The sequence below is a fragment of the Ahaetulla prasina genome, chromosome 2 (assembly GCF_028640845.1).
Source record: "Ahaetulla prasina isolate Xishuangbanna chromosome 2, ASM2864084v1, whole genome shotgun sequence".
Taxonomy (NCBI): domain Eukaryota; kingdom Metazoa; phylum Chordata; class Lepidosauria; order Squamata; family Colubridae; genus Ahaetulla; species Ahaetulla prasina.
This window is the reverse complement of record NC_080540.1, coordinates 159,300,148-159,319,898: the sequence shown is the minus strand read 5'-3', so window position 1 is coordinate 159,319,898 and position 19,751 is coordinate 159,300,148. Positions and strand designations below refer to the sequence as shown.

At 39.8% G+C, this 19,751-nt stretch overlaps 1 protein-coding gene across 1 annotated transcript in view; it reads left to right on the top strand.

Annotated features, from left to right (window-relative positions):
• Positions 1-19,751, top strand: part of SLC4A8 (solute carrier family 4 member 8) — a 65,335-nt gene that overhangs the window by 7,163 nt on the left and 38,421 nt on the right. Inside the window, exons 3-11 of the mRNA XM_058167937.1 lie at positions 411-571; positions 3,608-3,784; positions 7,028-7,119; positions 7,959-8,116; positions 11,234-11,321; positions 12,147-12,293; positions 13,780-13,880; positions 17,243-17,417; positions 18,465-18,598. Coding sequence (XP_058023920.1) covers positions 411-571; positions 3,608-3,784; positions 7,028-7,119; positions 7,959-8,116; positions 11,234-11,321; positions 12,147-12,293; positions 13,780-13,880; positions 17,243-17,417; positions 18,465-18,598 — 1,233 coding nt within the window. The remainder of the gene's footprint in view (positions 1-410; positions 572-3,607; positions 3,785-7,027; positions 7,120-7,958; positions 8,117-11,233; positions 11,322-12,146; positions 12,294-13,779; positions 13,881-17,242; positions 17,418-18,464; positions 18,599-19,751) is intronic.

Below are 19,751 nucleotides of genomic sequence, written 5' to 3'. Positions count from 1 at the left end.
ACAACTGTAGCAAGAAAAGTCATAACATATGGCAAAACTCACGTAACAACTGTCTCACTTAGCAGCAGAAATGTTGGGCTCAATTGGGGTCATAAATCGAGGACTGCTTGTACTTCTGTATTCATTTTGTGATTTCCGTGGGACCTGTAGACCCTTTTGTAAATAAAAGTAATGATACTCGTGTTTTGCATTGCCTTCATTGATGTGGGACAGGGCCTGGAAGATTTTGAGGGATATGACCACTGACTCCATATTACAGTTCACTAATATTAATGCATAAAAGCTTGCTTGGCTTCTCTATTTCACAGCTGGGCCTTCCAAGCCATCTGGAAAAATAAATATTACGTATTGATCCTGAAACCTTCTGCTGTAGCATTTGATTTGGGTTGTGTTGGTTGCCTCACTTGCAGATGGCTGAAATTTGAGGAAGATGTGGAAGATGGAGGAGAACGATGGAGTAAGCCATACGTAGCTACTCTCTCACTGCACAGTCTCTTTGAACTGAGGAGCTGTATCATCAATGGGAGTATCCTTCTGGATAAATCTGTAAACTGCATGGAAGACGTTGCAGGTGCTATTTTTAACGATTTATGAGAATAAAAGTCAAGGAATCTGTTCTCGATGCCTTCTTCTTCTTTGTATAGAGAACATCCTTCCCGGATATAATCTGCCCAGATGCAAACTTGGATTAGACAGAAATTTACTCAAATTCTGGAAATCTGTTTCAAGGCAGAATAATATAGCAGTCTTCCTTAATTTGGTGCCCTCCAGATGTTTTAGGGATATGACATTGGGACTATCGAGCCTTGCACATGGTGACTAGGAATTAATGGAGTTATATTTCCAACAATCTGCAGGACCACAGTTTAAGGGAAGGTTTTGTTTAATTTAAAAATCAAGCTGGTTTGCCCAGTTCGGTGATTCATTACGAGAATACTAATCCCCATTAAGGCAGGTTGGATGGGTGGGTGGGACGATTGGATGCCAAAGTAGCACAAAGCTGTAGAGCTCTGGTGGCTCTACAGACTAATGCAGTCTGTTATTAACACAGCTACTTGCAATTACTGCAAGTTCAAGTCCCACCAGGCCCAAGGTTGACTCAGCCTTCCATCCTTTATAAGGTAGGTAAAATGAGGACCCAGATTGTTGGGGGCAATAAAAGTTGACTTTGTATATAATATACAAATGGATGAAGACTATTGCTTAACACAATGTAAGCCACCCTGAGTCTTCGGAGAAGGGCGGAATATAAATGCAAATAAAAATAAAATAAAATGGTAGGGGAAAGAATGTTTATTGTGCCTGCTGTTTTTTTTTCTTTAACTATTTTTAAAATGTTGGATTAAAAAAAAATGTGGAAGCCAGAACAGATTTGGTTCTTTTTATGAATCTCCTCCCTCCTATTACCATTACTCATAGAATGGAGCATCCTGGATAGCTATTCTGAGAATTAAATATGGCAGTTAAAATTTTTCCTCTGATTGTTGCTTTGGGGTGATTGCATTTTTCTATGTTAAGGTTTTTTTTTCCCTCAGAAAGAAATAGAATGCATATTTTTAGTATCCTTTACTCAAGCATGCTGCTGCCACTGTCTACCCAATCCCAGGGCATGAGATCTAATTTAAGAGAAGAACAAGCATGAACTTTTAAATCAAAAGTCAATAAGATTGCATTATCTGATGACGGAATCCTTCTCGCATTGAAATAAATGCCAGTATCCTTGAAAGAAGAAACACATTCTTGTTCTTGAATATACTATAAAGCTGGAAGGATACAAGAAATGAACTGATATTGCAAATGCGCTTGTGTAAAAGTCTTTATATTATACTTTTTAGAAACCAGTTTGGGAACTAAGGAGTGGCCAGTAATATATAAAAACTTTTCTGAACTGTTTTATTTTGGCATTTATTAAAAAAAAATTAGGAAACATTTCATAATAGCAATGGCACTAGCACTTAGACTTATATACCGCTTCATGGTGATTGACAGCCCTCTCCAACCTTGGTCCCTTTAAGCAAAGCTGGCTGAGGAACTCTGGGAGTTGAAGTCCACAAGTCTTAAAGGGACCAAGGTTGGAGACCCCTGTTCTAAGCAGTTTACAGAATCAGCCTATTGCCCCCAACCGGTGGTGGGATTCAAGTAATTTAACAACCGGTTCCCTGCCCTAACGATTTCTTCCAGCAACCAGTTTACCAAACTGTTCAGAAAGTTAACAACTGGTTCTCCCAAAGTGGTGCAAACTGGTTGAATCCCACCACTGCCCCCCAGCAATCTGGGTCCTCATTCTACTCACCTCGGAAGGATGGAAGGCTGAGTCAACCTTGAGCCTGGTGAGATTTGAACTGCTGAACTACAGCTAGCAGTCTGCTGAAGTAGCCTGCAGTACTGCACTCTAACCACTGTGCCACCTCAGCTCTATATAATATAAATTCTATATAATATAATAAGCATTATAATTTAAAGAGGAAAAAGCTTTGGAGAAAATAGAGGTTTTTTTCCTGTTATTTTTGGGCAGCGTGACTGTATGTATGCCTTTGACTTCATATTTCAAACTATCTGACCATTAATATCTCTGGATAGGCCTGATGAAAATTGTTGTCCAAAATACCTGAATGAATATCTAAAGTTGCAGATAGCTGGATGAGATAGATTTCTGGAGGGTAGGTTTACCGGTGCCTTTAACTAGTATCATAGCTAAATCGAGCCTCCATGTCTTCCTCTGAAGACTGAGACTTGGCTTAGATGAAGACTGATCTGATTCTGCCAAGATATAGTACAGGTAGTCCTTGAATTTACAACCATTGGTTGTGACCATTTGAAGTTACAATGGCATTGAAAAAAGTGACTTATGATCAGTTTTCACACGTACGACCATTGCAGCATCCCCATGGTCATGTGATCAAAATTCAGGCACTTGGCAACTGGCATATGTTTAGGACAGCTGCAGCAGTAATAGGTTTCAATTTAGTTCGCTCACGTGCGCAACACTTCTAAGCATGCGCAGAAGCGTCTGGGTGGGTGGATGGAGCCTCCTGCCACCACCACTACCAGTTCGCCCGACTCGGGGCAACCCACCACCGAGCTGCAGCATCCTGGGATCATGTGATTACCATATATAATCTTCCAAGCTGGTTTCTGACAAGCAAAGTCAATGGGGGAAGTCAGATTCACTTAACAAACGCAGTAATTCACTTAACACTTCTGTCAAAAAAAGGTCATAAAATGAGGCACAACTGTCAATGGAGTGGAAATTTGGGGCTCCATTGAGGTTGTAGTAGAGGACTACCTATATTTGTCTCATTTGAAGACAAATTATGAATTACACTCATTTGTTCTGTATTAATGGTCCAGTCTGATGTGTTGTGAAATACTCTTTCCTGTTAATGGACTAGTTTTAAAAATGCAGCTAATAGCAGGTGTGCAAAGGATTATAAGGATTGCTGCTATAATAGGAAAAAAATAAAGTTTTTCTTTCCTCCCGTTAGAAAAATTATACCACTGAACATTCCAACCATACCCAGTCTAATTAATATCATTTTAATTCAGGATCACTGATTGCAGTGTAATGTGCATTGCCTTTGTATAATTAGGTGGTTTTCTTTTTCAGAAATGATCCTGGATAGCCAGAAGTCCTGTGATGAATCCACACGTAAAAAATTCTGGGAAACCCTCTTGAAAAAGCACCATCATCAGCATGAAAAGAAGAGAAACATCCTTCCAATTGTTCGTTCATTTGGAGAAAGTAGCCAGAGAAAGTCTGATCCTCACTCAATAGATAAGACAGGTAAAGGATCTCTGTAATCTTGCCATTCTGGTCCAATTTCCTTTTTACATTAGGAATTATAAACCAAATGTTGAGCAATCTTTTTTTTTTTTTATTTGAATTTATATCCCGCCCTTCTCCGAAGTCTCAGGGCGGCTTACACTGTGTTAAGCAATAGTCTTCATCCATTTGTATATTATATACAAAGTCAACTTTTATTGCCCCCAACAATCTGGGTCCTCATTTTACCTACCTTATAAAGGATGGAAGGCTGAGTCAACCTTGGGCCTGGTGGGACTTGAACTTGCAGTAATTGCAAGCAGCTGTGTTAATAACAGACAGACTTAGTCTGCTGAGCCACCAGAGGCCCTTATATTCATTGGGAATATATAACAACTTACGATTTACAACGACCGCTAATTCAGTCACACAACACTCGAATCCAAACCACAAATGTTTGTGTACGCGTCTAGTGAACAGAGTATCCCTTCCTAATCCGTCAGTGCCTTTGCTTGTTTTCTGGATTGTACATACTTCAGACTAGCAGAGGAATATGAAGAACAAGCACATTATTTTGGCAAATACTTGCTCCATCTGACAAAATTTACTCAATCTATATTTATTTATTTATTAAATTGATATGGCACCATATCCATTCAGAGTGACTCTGAATATGGACTTGGTGCATGGACATGACTAATTGCATGCAGCTTGTCCGTTCCCTTTGCTATACTGCTTCAGCAATTTGGAAGATAAATTGGCTGCATTCACATATGATGATGATCTTTAGTGAAACCAACCAAAGCTACTTTGTTTGTGTAATATGCTATCCCCAAATAAGTTAAACATATTGAATTGATGGCCTAGTTCACACATTATATTAAGGTATAGTATAATTTGTTGGCCTTTACCGTAACTATTTAGCCTAAATAATTTATGGTTTATCATGGGTGAGCACAGACGTCATGTGATTCAGTGGTGGGTTTCAAATTTTTTTACTACCGGTTCTGTGGGTGTGGCTTGGTGGGCGTGGCATGGCTTGGTGGGCATGGCATAGTGGGCATGGCAGGGGAAGGATACTGTAAAATCTCCATTTCCCCCCCCCCCCACTCCCAAGGGAAGGTTACTGCAAAATCCCCATTTCCTCCCGATCAGCTAGGACTTGGGAGGCAGAGAAAAGATGGGGGCGGGGCCAGTCAGAATTTTTACTACCGGTTCTCCGAACTCAAATTTCTGCTACCGATTCTCCAGAACTGGTCAGAACTTGATGAAACCAACCTCTGGTCTGATTGTCTGGTTTGAGCATCAGGTACATATATATGATCCAACTTGTATTTTACTAGGTTTTAGTCAAACAATCTCCCCGAAGTGTAGGATTATAAGAATAATTCTGCTGGTCCAGATAAAAGTCCATTTTTCAATGTTTTTTGACATACTAAGTATGTTAATCATTTTTTATACAAGCATTTTAATTGTAAATTTCCAAAAGCCTCTAGTAGTCGATGGTATTGATTTATTATGTCGTGTTAATTTGGGTGTTGACCATACACCAGTAGATAGATTCTCCCTGAAGATCAACTGTCCCAGCATGGAGTTTTCATTATGTTCCTTGAATTTAATTACCAGAGGTGACATATCATTTATGTGTTCAACTATAAAAATTGCTGCCAAAGGCATAGTGCTAGTTTCTGATATTTCAGCCTCCAATTTTAAAATCATACTTATTTTCTTTCAATCAAGCTTCGTTCATGCTTGGAAATCACACAACATTAGTCTGTCCTCACAGGACAGGGTGTCACCATCCAGAGAGAGAAAATGAGCATATAGATTGAGTAAATGGACAGTATGCAACCTTACTCTTATCTTACTCTTTTACTGACTTGGAGCCATTCTGTTTTACTATGCTCTGCCTGGATTGTGACATCCTGCCCTGTGTATAAATTTCATATGAGGAAAGACAAATGTACTGGGATTTCCATTTTCCAAGAATATTCCACAACTTGAAATTGTTGACATAAATAAAATATTTTCTATAATCAGGGAAGCAGATGGTGGTTTCTTTTTCATAATCTCTGTCTTTCTCAATAATCCAGCATGCGTCAGTAATAATAACTTTTGTTCTGCAACCTTTCCTGAAGTTAGCTTAAGCATGTGGCAACTCCCTTTCCATGTGTGATTCTAATTGTCGTGTTAACTTTTGTGAAATTTCATATTCACACTGAACAACATTTATTTTGTTTTACAGTTCATTTGGTTCCCTATCAGTGAAGTTCAGGACTTCTAATCAGCTTCTGATATTTTTCGTTAAAATGATAGGTATATGCTCAAGATTGTCTTGTGACTTTAATCCTTTTTCATCTCTGGATATCATGTCCACCCATTTACCTATTTCTGGTATTGGGAAGGGAAAGTCTTCCCATCAATGATTCTTTCCAAATGTTGGTTTTTCTAAAATCTCTGTGGGCACTGTTGGGGGCTTTTCAAAATTATAATAGCTGCAAGGGGATAAGGTCATGTAGCAATGAAACAAGCTAGAGATGGAGTGTCAGATCTCTAAACTATATTCAGCACACAACCAGTGTTTACGTTTTCCCAAAGTTTAGCAGTGGCAATTTCTAATTCCAATTTTTGACTGCTGTTGATAATGACAGCATTAGACCCTTTGTTTTCCAAGAAAAATTTCCCAAGTAATAGAAATCTTTTCTAACAGCCCATAGATAGAAGCAGCTAGGATTTAATTATTGGGAGTCGATCCACCACTTTCATTACTACTATTATGGAAGAATATAGTCAACCAATTCATACAATGTTTTTTGCTTGCTTTCTAAAACTAAATTTTGGTTTTGGGGATGAAGTTTTCATTTTCATAAGGTATAATCACTTCTTTAGGATGTGATCTTATCACATCCTCCATTTGTTTAGTTCAATAATAAAAAAATAAATTGGAGGGAGCTAGGAAACACTTGTCATTTTGTTCAAGTTGCTCGTTTAAAAGAAATTGTTATGAGCTAACCACATTAAAACTTCATTACACGAAGTTCATGAAAATTGCATCAGTTCATGAAAATTGTTTTCTTTTTGTACATGCCATTCACATAAGTAAAATAATCCATGGACAGATGGACATTATAAGTGAAATCAAGCAATCTACATGTGTTTATTATTGATATTATTTTTCTCAAAATTATATGTTCAAAGTATGGTGTATAATGTAATAATTAATACAACAAATTATCTAGATTTTTCCTCTCTGTTTCTGTTTAGGAATGACTTCACTGTCTCCTCATCCTCCTTCTAACACACTAGATGTTAGAAATGGATTGACTCACGATACTACTCCAACAGACGTGTGCAAAGTGAGTTAATGTAATTGTTTATCACTAGTTGTAAGAGCACCTTGCAGCCAATCAGATTTTACTCCATCAAAGTCAAATGAAAACAATTGGCGTTGCTTTTATTCTGAATTGGCATCTTCGGCCAAACTGACTTTGTGAATAATGTCACTGTCAACGGGAAAAGAGTTGGGTTCCTTTGAGTTTTACCATAGGTCACTATTGCTGTCATGAGCAATAGCCTTGGTATATCAGCATCTCATCTGAATATGAGCATCTCTATTTTTAAAAACTCTAAAATCAGCCCCAAACGAGGAGGTTCTCTGGAATTTATACAGGTAGTCCCTGACCACAACTGGGACTGGCACTAAATACAACATTTGTTAAGTGAAATATCACATGTCCATGCTTACATTGGTTCCAACTGCAGGTGTTAAGCAAATCACCATGAGCCATTAAGCATTAAGCATGATGTCATGTGATTGCAACTGGGGAATTCCTTGCTGACTTCCCCATTGACTTTGCTTGTTGGATGTCAGCTGTGGACATTGCAAACGGTGATTGCATGACCCCAGGATGCTACTTCTGTTGAAGATGCACACTGATTGTCAAGCACTCAAATTACAATCAAATTACAACAGAGATGCTGTGACAGCCACAGCTTCAAGGACTGGTCATAAATCATCTTGTTCAGTGCTGTCGTAACTTTGAACGGTTGCTGAAAACGTGTATTACATGTATTTATTACATTACTTGTATTCCATTACCTGTATTTATTAAATACATCATAATATCGGTATATATTAAACGCATCATCATATCAGTTCTGCCTTGAAAATTAAGCTTTTTTTCTTTGTAATTAGGCAGACCTTCATTTTATGAAGAAGATTCCTGTTGGAGCAGAAGCTGCAAATGTTTTAATTGGAGAAGCAGATTTCCTGAAACAACCTATTATTGCCTTCTTACGCTTATCGCCAGCTGTTCTTCTTCCAGGCATGACTGAGGTTCCACTCCCTACCAGGTAAAATGTGGTAGTGATGATGGGAGTGTTTGGGGATAACCAATAGTACTGATGTCCTGCAACTATGCAGTTTTCTTGGTAGTGTTACAGAAGTGATGGTTTGCCATTGACGCCTTTGGGATTTTATTTTTTACCTTCTCAGTCTACCCAACAGTAATTAGTGCTAATTTCACACTGATTGTCTACTGCTTTGCATAATTATGTATAGGCATAATTTTGTATTTATTTATTTTATTTTATTTTATTTATTTATTTGTTTGTTTGTTTGTTTTGTCATGTATATTAGAGGTGGAGACTCTTTGAGAGAGGTATGAAATGAAATTTCATTTTAATGTATGCTGATTAGTGTACATTCAAAGTGACAATAAAGTTTTCTAAGTCTAAATCTAAGTCTACTACTATTATTTGAAACCTTGATTATTACATTTGAGTTTGTGCTCTAAATGTCCATGCCATTTAAAATTGTGTTTGTTGCAAACTTTGGAATGTTGTCTCCCCTCTACACCCCTATTGAGTTAAAAAAATATTTAATCATCCATTTTCATAATTTTGTAATTTAGACTGAAGCTTTTTTAAAAAAATATTTCTACGATTTTAAGTTCTTTGCTAAAATAAAAACCCAACTTCTTCAGTGCACTCAAGAGAAATTTAAACATTTATTTAGATGGCTGTGGATAGTTCCTGTTCTGACACTATTTAATCCTTTTAAAAAAGCTGCGTCTAGCAAAGAGGCATGCGCTTGCGCCTCCTGCCGGCCAGCTGATTTTCAAGTCTCTGTTGCAAGGGTGGGGCGCATGCGGGAGACGCGCGTGTATGTGTGTGGGGGGCTCGGGGGTGGGAGGGGTCTCCCATGCATGCGCAGGGTGTGGGGGAAGCATGGGGGGAGCGGTGCACCCCCATGCCAAAGTGGGTCGCGAGGGGTATGGTGCACCCCCCCGCGGCCTGTTTTTGGTCCCAGGAGGCTTCAGTGAGGCCTGCCAGGCCCAAAACGGGCTGCAGAGGGTCGGCGCACACTTGTGTGACAGGGGCGTGGGAGCGTGGGCAGGGTCACGCGCTCATGTGCGGGGGTGGGGCATGCAGGAGGCATTGCATTATGAGTGTGGACATGCACGCGACTGCCCCCTGCACTCCCCCCGCTTTTGGCACATGACAGCAAGAAAGGTTAGCCATCACTGTATTAGAGGATCCATAAATATTCATATTTCAGTATTAGATACAGGTAATCCTCAGGGTACAATAGGCCATTTAACGAATGTTTGAAATTACATGGCAACTCCCAAAAGCTACTTATGACCTCATTTCAAAATTAGGACAGCTGCAGTGGGCCTGCAGTTGTTCACCCTAACGACCCACTACAAGGTCACTGCAGTGTCCCATCCCACCCCACCAGAAACCTGCAGGACTTGGGCATCTCCTCACACCCCCATCCTGCCCCACGTTTAACTTCTGAAGCTCTCCAGACCTCATGTTATGGAGGGAGGGCAGGTCACATGACCCTGGGCCACGCTGTGGAGCCCCAAATGCAGTTGTCATTTTGTCCCTGCCCACAGATGGGTATGGAGACAAAATGATGGCCACCAGACAAACTGTTTTGTTTTGCTACCTTAGGTCTCCCCAGTGTTGATTGTGCAGAGCTTGTTAAGGCAGCGAAAGGAAGCAGTTTGTCCCATGGGGCAGTGACCCAAATGCATCCGCCATTTTGTCCCTGCCCACAAATCAGCGGGGACAAAATGATGGCCGCCAGACAAACTGCTTCTTTTTGCTGTCTCAGAGAGGTCTCCACAGTCCTGAAGAAGCTTCTGAATGCTTCTGCAGCATCGTGCAGAGTTTGTTAAGGCAGCACAATGAAGCAGTTTGTCCCCAGGCAGTGCAGCAGCAGCGACCCAAATGTGGCCACCATTTTGTCAATGGGACAAAAGGGTGGGCGCTTTTAGAATTGTGCCATGTGGCTGAGCAATGAAAAAAGTCATCCCAGCACTCTGGAAGGCCTCGGAGCTTTTCAAAATGTAGGTGGTGAGAAGGGTGTCTTGCTTGGGGAGGTGGGAATCAGGCCTAAGGCCTGGGAGATACTCAGTAGAAGTAGGGAAAAGCCTGTTGGGACCCAAGAGACGGGATGTGGAGCATGAAGCATCTCGGGGTGGGGGAAGCCTTGGGAGAGTGTATTACATTAATGTACTTTAATGTTTGTCTACATATATTGTATAATCCAAAGTTTTACAATTTTTCATAGATGTCATCAATATTTAATAATTTCTTGCCTGTGGAGGAGATATGTAGCAGGACACTAATAGGCATAGGAAAGGCACGTGTGCGCATGCAGAATGTCTATACAGAGGAAACTGAAAATTTCGTGTAAATGTACATACTTTGGGCACAACCAGGGGTGGGTTTCAAAACCTGTTGCTATCAATTTGCTTGTGGGCGCATGCGCAGTAGCGTTTGGGTGGGTGGATAGAGCCTCCCGCCGCCACAGCTACCGGTTCACCCAATCCGGGGGGGAACCAGTAGCAACCCACCACTGGGCACAACCTTTGTGTACTTTTCAGAAAACAATATGCAGTGATATACAGGAAGAAAGCATGTGTTTTGTTTCTGGAAATTTTCTAGGAATGCTGTCCCAAATAAATAATACAGAATCCTCCAGATCAACTAGTGACCAATCAGAAAGGCCCTTCCCTTTTGTTCCTATTCTGTTGAGGATTTTGTTTTGCATTGACTGAATCCAGAAAGGTATATGATCTGAATGGAAAGGAGATGTGTTTACCTCCTATCTTTTTTCCTAAAGTTGAAGATGACTTTAGAGACAAGAGGCTGCAAGTAGGCGAGACTTTAGTGTAAACAGCACAGAGCTGACCAGAGCCTGATAGGTTCAGTAGGGAGTAAATACTAGGGCAAGGGAATATGGAGGAGTAATTTCATCTTCAGAAATTTTTAAAGCTGCATACCTGGAGAAAAGTTTCACTGTTCTGGAAGATCATGGAAAGGCCTTTGGAAGACTTTTTCTTTTCTTTAATTGGACAGGGTCTGTCTCATTTAAATGGCACTTTCCAAATGGCTTTAAAATGTTTGACTTAATATTTCAATCATTTCTTTTTCTATTTCTCTTTTAATGACTAGGTTCTTGTTTGTCTTGCTGGGTCCAGTAGGGAAAGGACAGCAATATCATGAGATTGGAAGGTCAATGGGTACCCTCATGACTGATGAGGTAAGTGAAGTGTGCATCATTTCACTCTGTACAGCGTTGTTTCTTAACCTTTGCATATGGCTGCCTGGGGGATTTTGGGAGTTGAAGTCCAGGTTTCTTAAAAGTTGTTAAGGTTGAGAAGCTTACGCCATTTACATTTCTTTGGATGAGCTGAGTCATAAAAGAGCTATAAATAAATTGTACCCTATGACCATCATTTGTGTTGTAAATGTTGTACCTTGATGAAGGTATTTATATATATATATATATATTATTATTTTTCTTTTTCTTTTATGTACACTGAGAGCATATGCACCAAAACAAATTCCCCTTGTGTCCAATCACACTTGGCCAATAAATTCTATTCTATTCTATTCTATCTATTCTAATGACCCCACACACTCCAAATAAAGCATTAGTAAACACATGGTAGAATTGTTTCTCATGACGCATACTCTCCTTTTAATATTTACATGACTTGGTTCATTGTAAATTGTAGTAACCCGTAATACGTGTTACTTTCCATTCATATACTATATAATCACAGCCAGCTCTGTTCTTTTTTTAATGAGCCATAGTTAGGCAGCTGTGGTTTAGGGTGACTGGTACACTCAACTAAGTGAAAAAGTGTTTGATTCTGGTGGGAACTTATGCAAGGATGCTGTTTCACTACCTGGCAAAATACTATGTATCTATATATTGTTCCACATTCAAGGCAGATGATTTTAAAGTTTTGCTTGTTTAATCAGAATAGTTGTCCAGAGAAAGATTCTGTTTGAGAGAACATATAGGGAAATTAGAATTGATTTAGCTGTGTAAGTAAATGTTTCTCTCCTGTCTGTATAGGTTTTCCACGATGTTGCTTATAAAGCCAAGGATCGAAGTGACCTTTTAGCTGGCATTGATGAGTTTCTAGATCAGGTGACTGTGCTGCCACCTGGGGAATGGGACCCATCAATCAGAATTGAGCCACCTAAAAGCGTTCCTTCTCAGGTAAACTGTGGCTTACTTCTCTAACTCAATAAAACAAAATAGTAGTGATATTTTTAAAGTATGAAGTCTAATATGGGGGAATACTGTCTATAAATTAAATGGGTAGAATCATAGCACAATATATATTTGTCATTTCTTGACTAAGGTTCCCTAGAGAGCTGTCTCAGCTTTTTGGCCTGTTGTAATTGCAAGGAAAGAAAAATGATTCTGCTTGCTTATTGGAATCTACATCAACACTAAGGCAATTGTGTGCAAATGAAATTGCAGGTAGTCCTCGACCTATGACCATAATTGAGCTCAAAATTTCTATTGCTAAGTGAGAGACATTAAGTGAGTTTTGCCCCGTTTTATGATTAGTTAGTCATATTATGACCTTAAACTAGCTAGTCATTTTAATGTTGCAAAAAAAATCACATGACCCTGGGACAGTGCAGCCATCATAAATGTGAATCGGTTGCCAAGTGTCCAGATTTTGATCATGTGACCATGGGGATGCTGCAACAGTCATAAATGTGAAACTGTTGTGACCTAGGCCCAACAGCTGATAATTACTTTATTCTCAGCTTAGTCCAAATTAATTCCAAAACAAATCCTTCAGAAAAAGTCCTTCAGCCTTATCCCAAACCTTTGTCCTCTTTGGCACCCTGCCAAAGGCTTTTCTTGGCAAAGCCCCACGAACTTCAGAAACATGAGACTACAGCTAGAAACAAATGTAGCAACGTTGTAGCTACGTTGCTTTCCTACAAACAGTCCATCAGCCATTGCTGCTTTTTTAAGCCTTATGGGAGGGGCCAATCATCTCCTGGCCTTACTCCTGAGTCATCCTTTTTGCTTTAGCTGCTCTTGCCTTCTGGCAGCTCTTCGCATGCGTGCACTAGGAACAGGCTCCTCCTGTTCCCCTGCTTCTCTGCTGTCTGCCTCTGGAGGCTCTGGAGTCCATGCGTTGCTACCAGATGGCCCTAGTCCCATCTCTGCCTCTGATGCAGAACTCTCATCCGGGCCTTCCCAAGAATCCAGGACTGGCCCATTGTCCTCCCCAGCCTCCTCCCTGTCCAACTCCACTGCTAGCTCCGTGGGCTGCTGGCAGACCACAACAGAAAAATGGTTACAAGTCACTTTTTTCAGTGCTGTTGTAACTTTCAACAGTCACCAAACGAGTGATTGTAAATCAAGGACTACCTGTATGACATTTATACGGCTTTTCATATACAGTAGTGTTGCAACTATAACAGGGGTCTCCAACCTTGGTCCCTTTAATACTTGGGGACTTCAACTCCCAGAGTCCCTCAGCCAGCTTTGCTGGCTGAGGAACTCTGGGAGTTGAAGTCCCCAAGTCTTAAAGGGACCAAGGTTGGAGACTATAAGATTAGCTTTAGCCTCCAATTTTATATTATTATTTTTTTTTTTTGAAAAAGGCCACTCTGCCTTGGACCGATTTAAAAGCTGGCAGAATCAAGTTAATTTGTCAAACTTCCTTTTCTATTAGGATAAGAGGAAGATGCCAGGATCGTCAAAGTTATATAATGGAAAGCTTTGTGATGATGAGATGGAAGATCACACAGGGCCAGAGCTCCAGAGAACAGGAAAGTGAGTTCTGGGAGTCCTGTGGTGGCTTCTTCAGAAGCAGCAATCTTTTTACTAGTTAGTACTGCATTTTAAAAGGCATTTGACCTCTTTGGCCTGCAGGAGACATGGCCAGTGACATCCTGGCATCAATGCAGTGGAGAGGTTCAAATTATTGACTTATTTTGGGAGTGTTTTAAGAGGTTAAACGTCTCTAGCTTAAGATGCTGATTTTTCTCTCTAGAATAATAATAATAATAATAATAAAAAAAAAACCTATTGGGACAGTTCAATCATTTCACCTAGTACTACTACAAACTGCTTGCAAGAGTTTTTGCATGGTTTAAGAAGTAGTGTTTGTAGGCTGTATACTATCCAAATTTTTACTAAAGAACATTTTCCCATCTTTCATTACAAGGGCTCTATAAACTCAAGGACACCTTATGAACTAGATACAGGTAGTCCTCAACTTACGACCACAATTGGGACTAGAATTTCTGTTGCTAATCAAGACAGTTGATTAAGACAAGCCTTCGGGCGTGAGCTGAAGACTCTTTTATTTCATCGAGCAGGATTAGCCTAATACTTTTTTAATAGTTTTGATCAGTTTTTAATGGGATTTAACAAATTTTTACTATTTCGGCCAATTTAAAATTAGTTTTTTAAAATTGTTCTTAACTTTTGTATTGTTGTTTTTTACTTGGCTGTAAACCGCCCTGAGTCCTTCGGGAGAAGGGCGGTATAAAAGTCGAAATAATAAATAAATAAATAAATAAGTAAGTAAATAAATAAATAAGTGAGTCACACCCAGTGGTGGGATTCAGCCGGTTCGCACCACTTCGGGAGAACCGGTTGTTAACTTTCTGTGCAGTTTCGCAAACTGGTTGTTGGAAGAAATCATTAGGGCAGAGAACTGGTTGTTAAATGACTTGAATCCCACCACTGGTCACACCCACTTTTACAACCTATTTTGCCATGGCTGCTAAGTGAATCGCGGTTAAGTGAATTACGCTGTTAAGCAAATTTGGCCTCCCCCATTAACTTTACCTATCAGAAGCCACCTGAGAAGGTTGCAGATGGGGATCAGATGGCACTGGAATGCTGTAACCATTATAAATACATGCTGGTTACAAAGTGCCCAAATTTTTATCACGTAACCTTGGGAATGCTGCTTGAGTTGTAGTGTAGTTTTCAGTACCATTGTAACTTTGAACTGTTGTAGGGCTATGAATGGTTGTAAGTCTAGGAGTACTTGTAGTACTGGTAGATTTAGGCGGTGACATCTGGGCAATTTCTGAAGAATTGGTCCAGATCACTTTTGGTAGCACTGAGGACTATAATGAGAAAGGAAGTGTCTGGTAATATAGAACAGAGGAATCTCAGGGTTTTTTTTTTATTAGAATTTGTCAAACAAAAATGAGAACAAGAATAAAAGAAAAAAAATGACAGGGATGATAGGCACATTAGTGCATGTATGCACACCCTCTCTACTGATCATTTAAGTATGAAGTAAGGTCCACAGAAGTCAATTTGTGACTGAAACTGTAAAAATTTGTAGCTGAGACAACTGGATCTGGTAGAGCATTCCAGACTTCAACAACTTTATTACAGAAATCATATTTTTATAGTCAAGTCAAGAACGACTTACATTGAGTTTAAAGCAGTTGTTCGTGCCTGTTTTATTGCGATTAAAACAGAAAAAGTCATTTACAGGTAAAGCATTACTACATATAATTTTGTATGCAATATCTAGGTCTGACCGTAAGCGACACAGTTCTCAGTTATCCAAACTGAGAATTTCAAGCCTAGTAGCATAAGGAATTCTATTGTGTACAGAAGAGTGCATGACTTTTCTCGTGAAATACTTCTGAACCCGCTCGATTGTACTGATGTCAGATACATGGTGGGGATTCCAAACAGCTGAACAATACTCTAAGATTGGTCTAGCATAGGTTTTATAAGCTCTAATTAGCAATACAATGTTTTCAGAAAAAAAGCTTTGCGAAATTAAATGTACAACTCTTAATGCATTTTTAGCAATGCTGTTACAGTGAACTTTGGAGCATAGGTCGTCAGAGAGAAGTACACTTAGGTCCTTGACAAAGTGAGGGTCATCTGCTAGATCAATGCCACCTAGTTTATACTTGACATTCAGATTACGTTTACCAATATGTAAGACAGAGCATTTATTAATCGAAATTTGAAGTTGCCAAATAGATGACCATTCAGACACAGTCGAGATCACTTTGCAAAACAACAGAATTATTTGCAGTATTGAATATGTTTATGTCATGGGCAAAAAGGATGCAATTGCTTTTAAGCTGATCACATAAATTGTTGATATAGAGCAAGAAAAGCATGGGACCTAAAATGCTGCCTTGCGGAACACACAAAATCATCTATTGCAATATCCTTCCTGTAAAAGACTACTTCAGCTTCAATCGCAATAATACAAGGGCAAACAATAGATTCAAACTTAATGTCAACCGCTTCAAACTTGATTGCAGAAAATATTACTTCTGTAACAAAGTTGTTAACGCTTGGAACTCATTACCTGACTCCATAGTCTCTATTCAAAATCCCAAAATCTTCAACCAAAAACTGTCTACTATTGACCTCACCTCATTCCTAAAAGGACTATAAGGGGCGTGCATAAGAGCACAAAAGTGCCTACCGTTCCTGTCCTATTGTTCCCTTCATTATATCAAATTAACATAGCTGTTGCATACTTTTACTGATATATATATATTTTTCTTTCATGATGTGTTGTTTTTATTTATGACGATGTTTGTGTATACTGTTGTGACAAAATGAAATTAAAAAAAACCACCACTGTTAATTGATGCAGAATTAGACAGCAAGTTCCCCATTTTGACTTTCTGCAGTCTATTAGACAGAAAAGCAGCAATCCACTTGTGCAAAGGTTCAGAAATGCCGTAAGAGTTTAATTTCAGCAGCAGTTTATCATGTATTACTGTATCAAAAGCCTTACAAAAATCTATGTAAATTGCATCTACAGCTTTACCTCGATCAAGACATTTAGTCCAGATGTTTTTACAGTGCAAAAGTTGTAATGTGTTTTTCCTAAAGCCAAACGGTTTGTCGGATAGCAAGTTGTTTGTTTGTTTCTAAGTGGCGAACAATGGATTGGTTTATAATTGATTCCATAATTTTGCATGTTACACAGCACAGTTTGAATCAGATGCGAGCCTATAAACAAGAATTGTGGACAAATAATGAGATGAATATGTCAAAGCCAAAGAGTTGCCGCTCCATTTGCAATATTATGTGTTCAGAAATCATTTACCTCCAGCCATGTTGTTACTGTATTTAACCCATCGCTGTGAATCCACCATATCTTAGAAATTTCTGTTTTTGGTTTGCAGGCTCTTTGGTGGCTTGATCTTGGATATAAAACGGAAAGCTCCTTGGTATTGGAGTGACTATAAAGATGCTTTGAATTTGCAGTGTTTAGCTTCCTTTCTCTTCTTGTATTGTGCCAGCATGTCTCCTGTGATCACCTTTGGGGGCCTGCTTGGAGAAGCAACAGAGGGAGAAATAGTAAGAACATTTTCCTCTCCTTCCTTTTATGTGTTATTAATAATTGTCAAGGTAGGTGACAATAAAACCAGGGTTATAAAAGCAGTGGACATATAAGCTCACCACTACTGGTCTGTATACTATTTTGCATTATTAGATCACAGTTCTAAACTATTAGTGGGTTTTTTTTCATCAAGGTTTCAAGTGGGTGGTGATCCATCCACATACACAGAATTTTACAAGGGCCTCAAAACTTTCTGGACTTCCTATGTTTTCCATCTTCCCTTTTTTTCTTATAGGAAGACATTGATGAAGTAGCTTCAGCATGCCTTCTGTAGTACAAGGCACTGTTGATGCAAAATTACCCCATTCATTTTCTGTGTCCTGTTAATAGAATTTTAAACCTGCACCCCTGCAAAAAATGTAGCCTTCAGATGTTCATTTCTAATAGAAGGCATACACTGTAATTACTTTTTGGAGAGAGGAGATTAAAATTAGTTATCTAGATATATTTCAACCAATCTTTCATATTCACAGTTATATTCCGGACAGTTTTATTCATTCATTCATTCATTCATTCATCCATCTCTAGAATATTTATGGGTGGATTGCAGTTTTTAGGGGGAATTAACCTTCATGAACATAAATGAAAGAATGGAAGCTATTTAGAATATTAATCTTCAGTAGAAGTTAATTCGAGAAGCGCCTTCCATTTCAAAAGATAAACTGAATTTGCTAACATTGTCATTTTTCTCAATGTAGGTATGTGACATATGGCAAAAGTGCTGCTTTTCCCACATCACAACAGATCTGTCTCCTGAATTAAAAGAAATGTGTGAAGGGAGGGAGAATGTTAGTTCAGATGCCTCTAATTAGAGTTCAACTCCTGCCAACTGGTCACCTTGACCTGACTTTAGTGATAATTCATAGAGAGAGGAAATTAAAGCAGTTGAATTAAGTAGCCTGTTTTCTGTTTTCTGAACCCTAAAAAGGGAGTGGCTGCATGTACTGCCAGTCTGACCCATTATGACAGCCCTTCTTTACTTCTGTTTGTGCTTAAACCTGCAGAGCGCTATAGAATCCTTGCTTGGAGCTTCGATCACTGGAGTGGTCTACTCTCTCTTTGCTGGCCAGCCTCTCACCATCTTGGGAAGTACCGGACCAGTACTGGTTTTCGAGAAAATTTTATTCACCTTCTGCAAGTAAGGTTATGTACTTTTACAAGGGATGATGGTGATGATGAATCTAACAGAGATAAGTTAGCTAACCCATCTCTAACTGCTGACCTCTCAATCCTTTTATAAAACAACACAAACAAAACATGAGTACAGTCAGGGGTGGGCTTCAAAAATTTTAGCAAGGGATTCTCTGCCTGGTTGCTGGGTGGGCGTGGCCATGGTAGGCGTGGCCTAGTTGGCTTCCTGCACAACAGTGGGAGGGGTGTTTTTGCCCTCCCCTGGCTCCTAAGGCTTTTCTCAAGCCTCCAGGAGGGTGAAAATGGCCTCCCCAGGCTCCGGGCCCGTTTCTGGCCTTCCTGAACTTCCGGTAGGCCCGTTTTTCGCCCTCCCTGAGCCTCCACGCACACCCTGCACTTACCTGCATCTAAAATGGGCCACGTGGGGACTCCTGGGAGGGGCGGGATGGGGTGGGCGGGGCCAGCCAGGAGTGGGATTTGCGGGTTCTCCGAACTGCACGGAATCTTAGCTAGAGTGGAACTACATCCACATGGAGGGAAGTATGCAGTGGAGTACCCCAAGGCTCTGTTTTAGGCCCAGTACTCTTCAACATCTTCATCAATGACTTGGACGAGGGGGTAGATGGGGAACTCATCAAATTTGCAGATGACACCAAGCTGGCAGGAATAGCCAACACTCCAGAAGATAGGCTCAAGTTACAGAAAGATCTTGATAGACTTGAACATTGGGCGCTATCTAACAAAATGAAATTCAACAGTGAAAAAAGTAAGGTTCTACATTTAGGCCAAAAAAAACAAAATGCACCGGTACCGTATATGTGGTACCTTGCTCAATAGTAGTACCTGTGAGAGGGATCTTGGAGTCCTAGTGGATAACCATTTAGATATGAGCCAGCAGTGTGCAGCAGCTGCTAAAAAAGCCAACACAGTTCTGGGCTGCATAAACAGAGGGATAAAATCAAGATCACGTGAAGTGTTAGTGCCACTTTATAATGCCTTGGTAAGGCCACATTTGGAATATTGCATCAGTTTTGGTCGCCACGATGTAAAAAAGATATTGAGACTCTAGAAAGAGTGCAGAGAAGAGCAACAAAGATGATTAGGGGACTGGAGGCTAAAACATATGAAGAACGGTTGCAGGAACTGGGTATGTCTAGTTT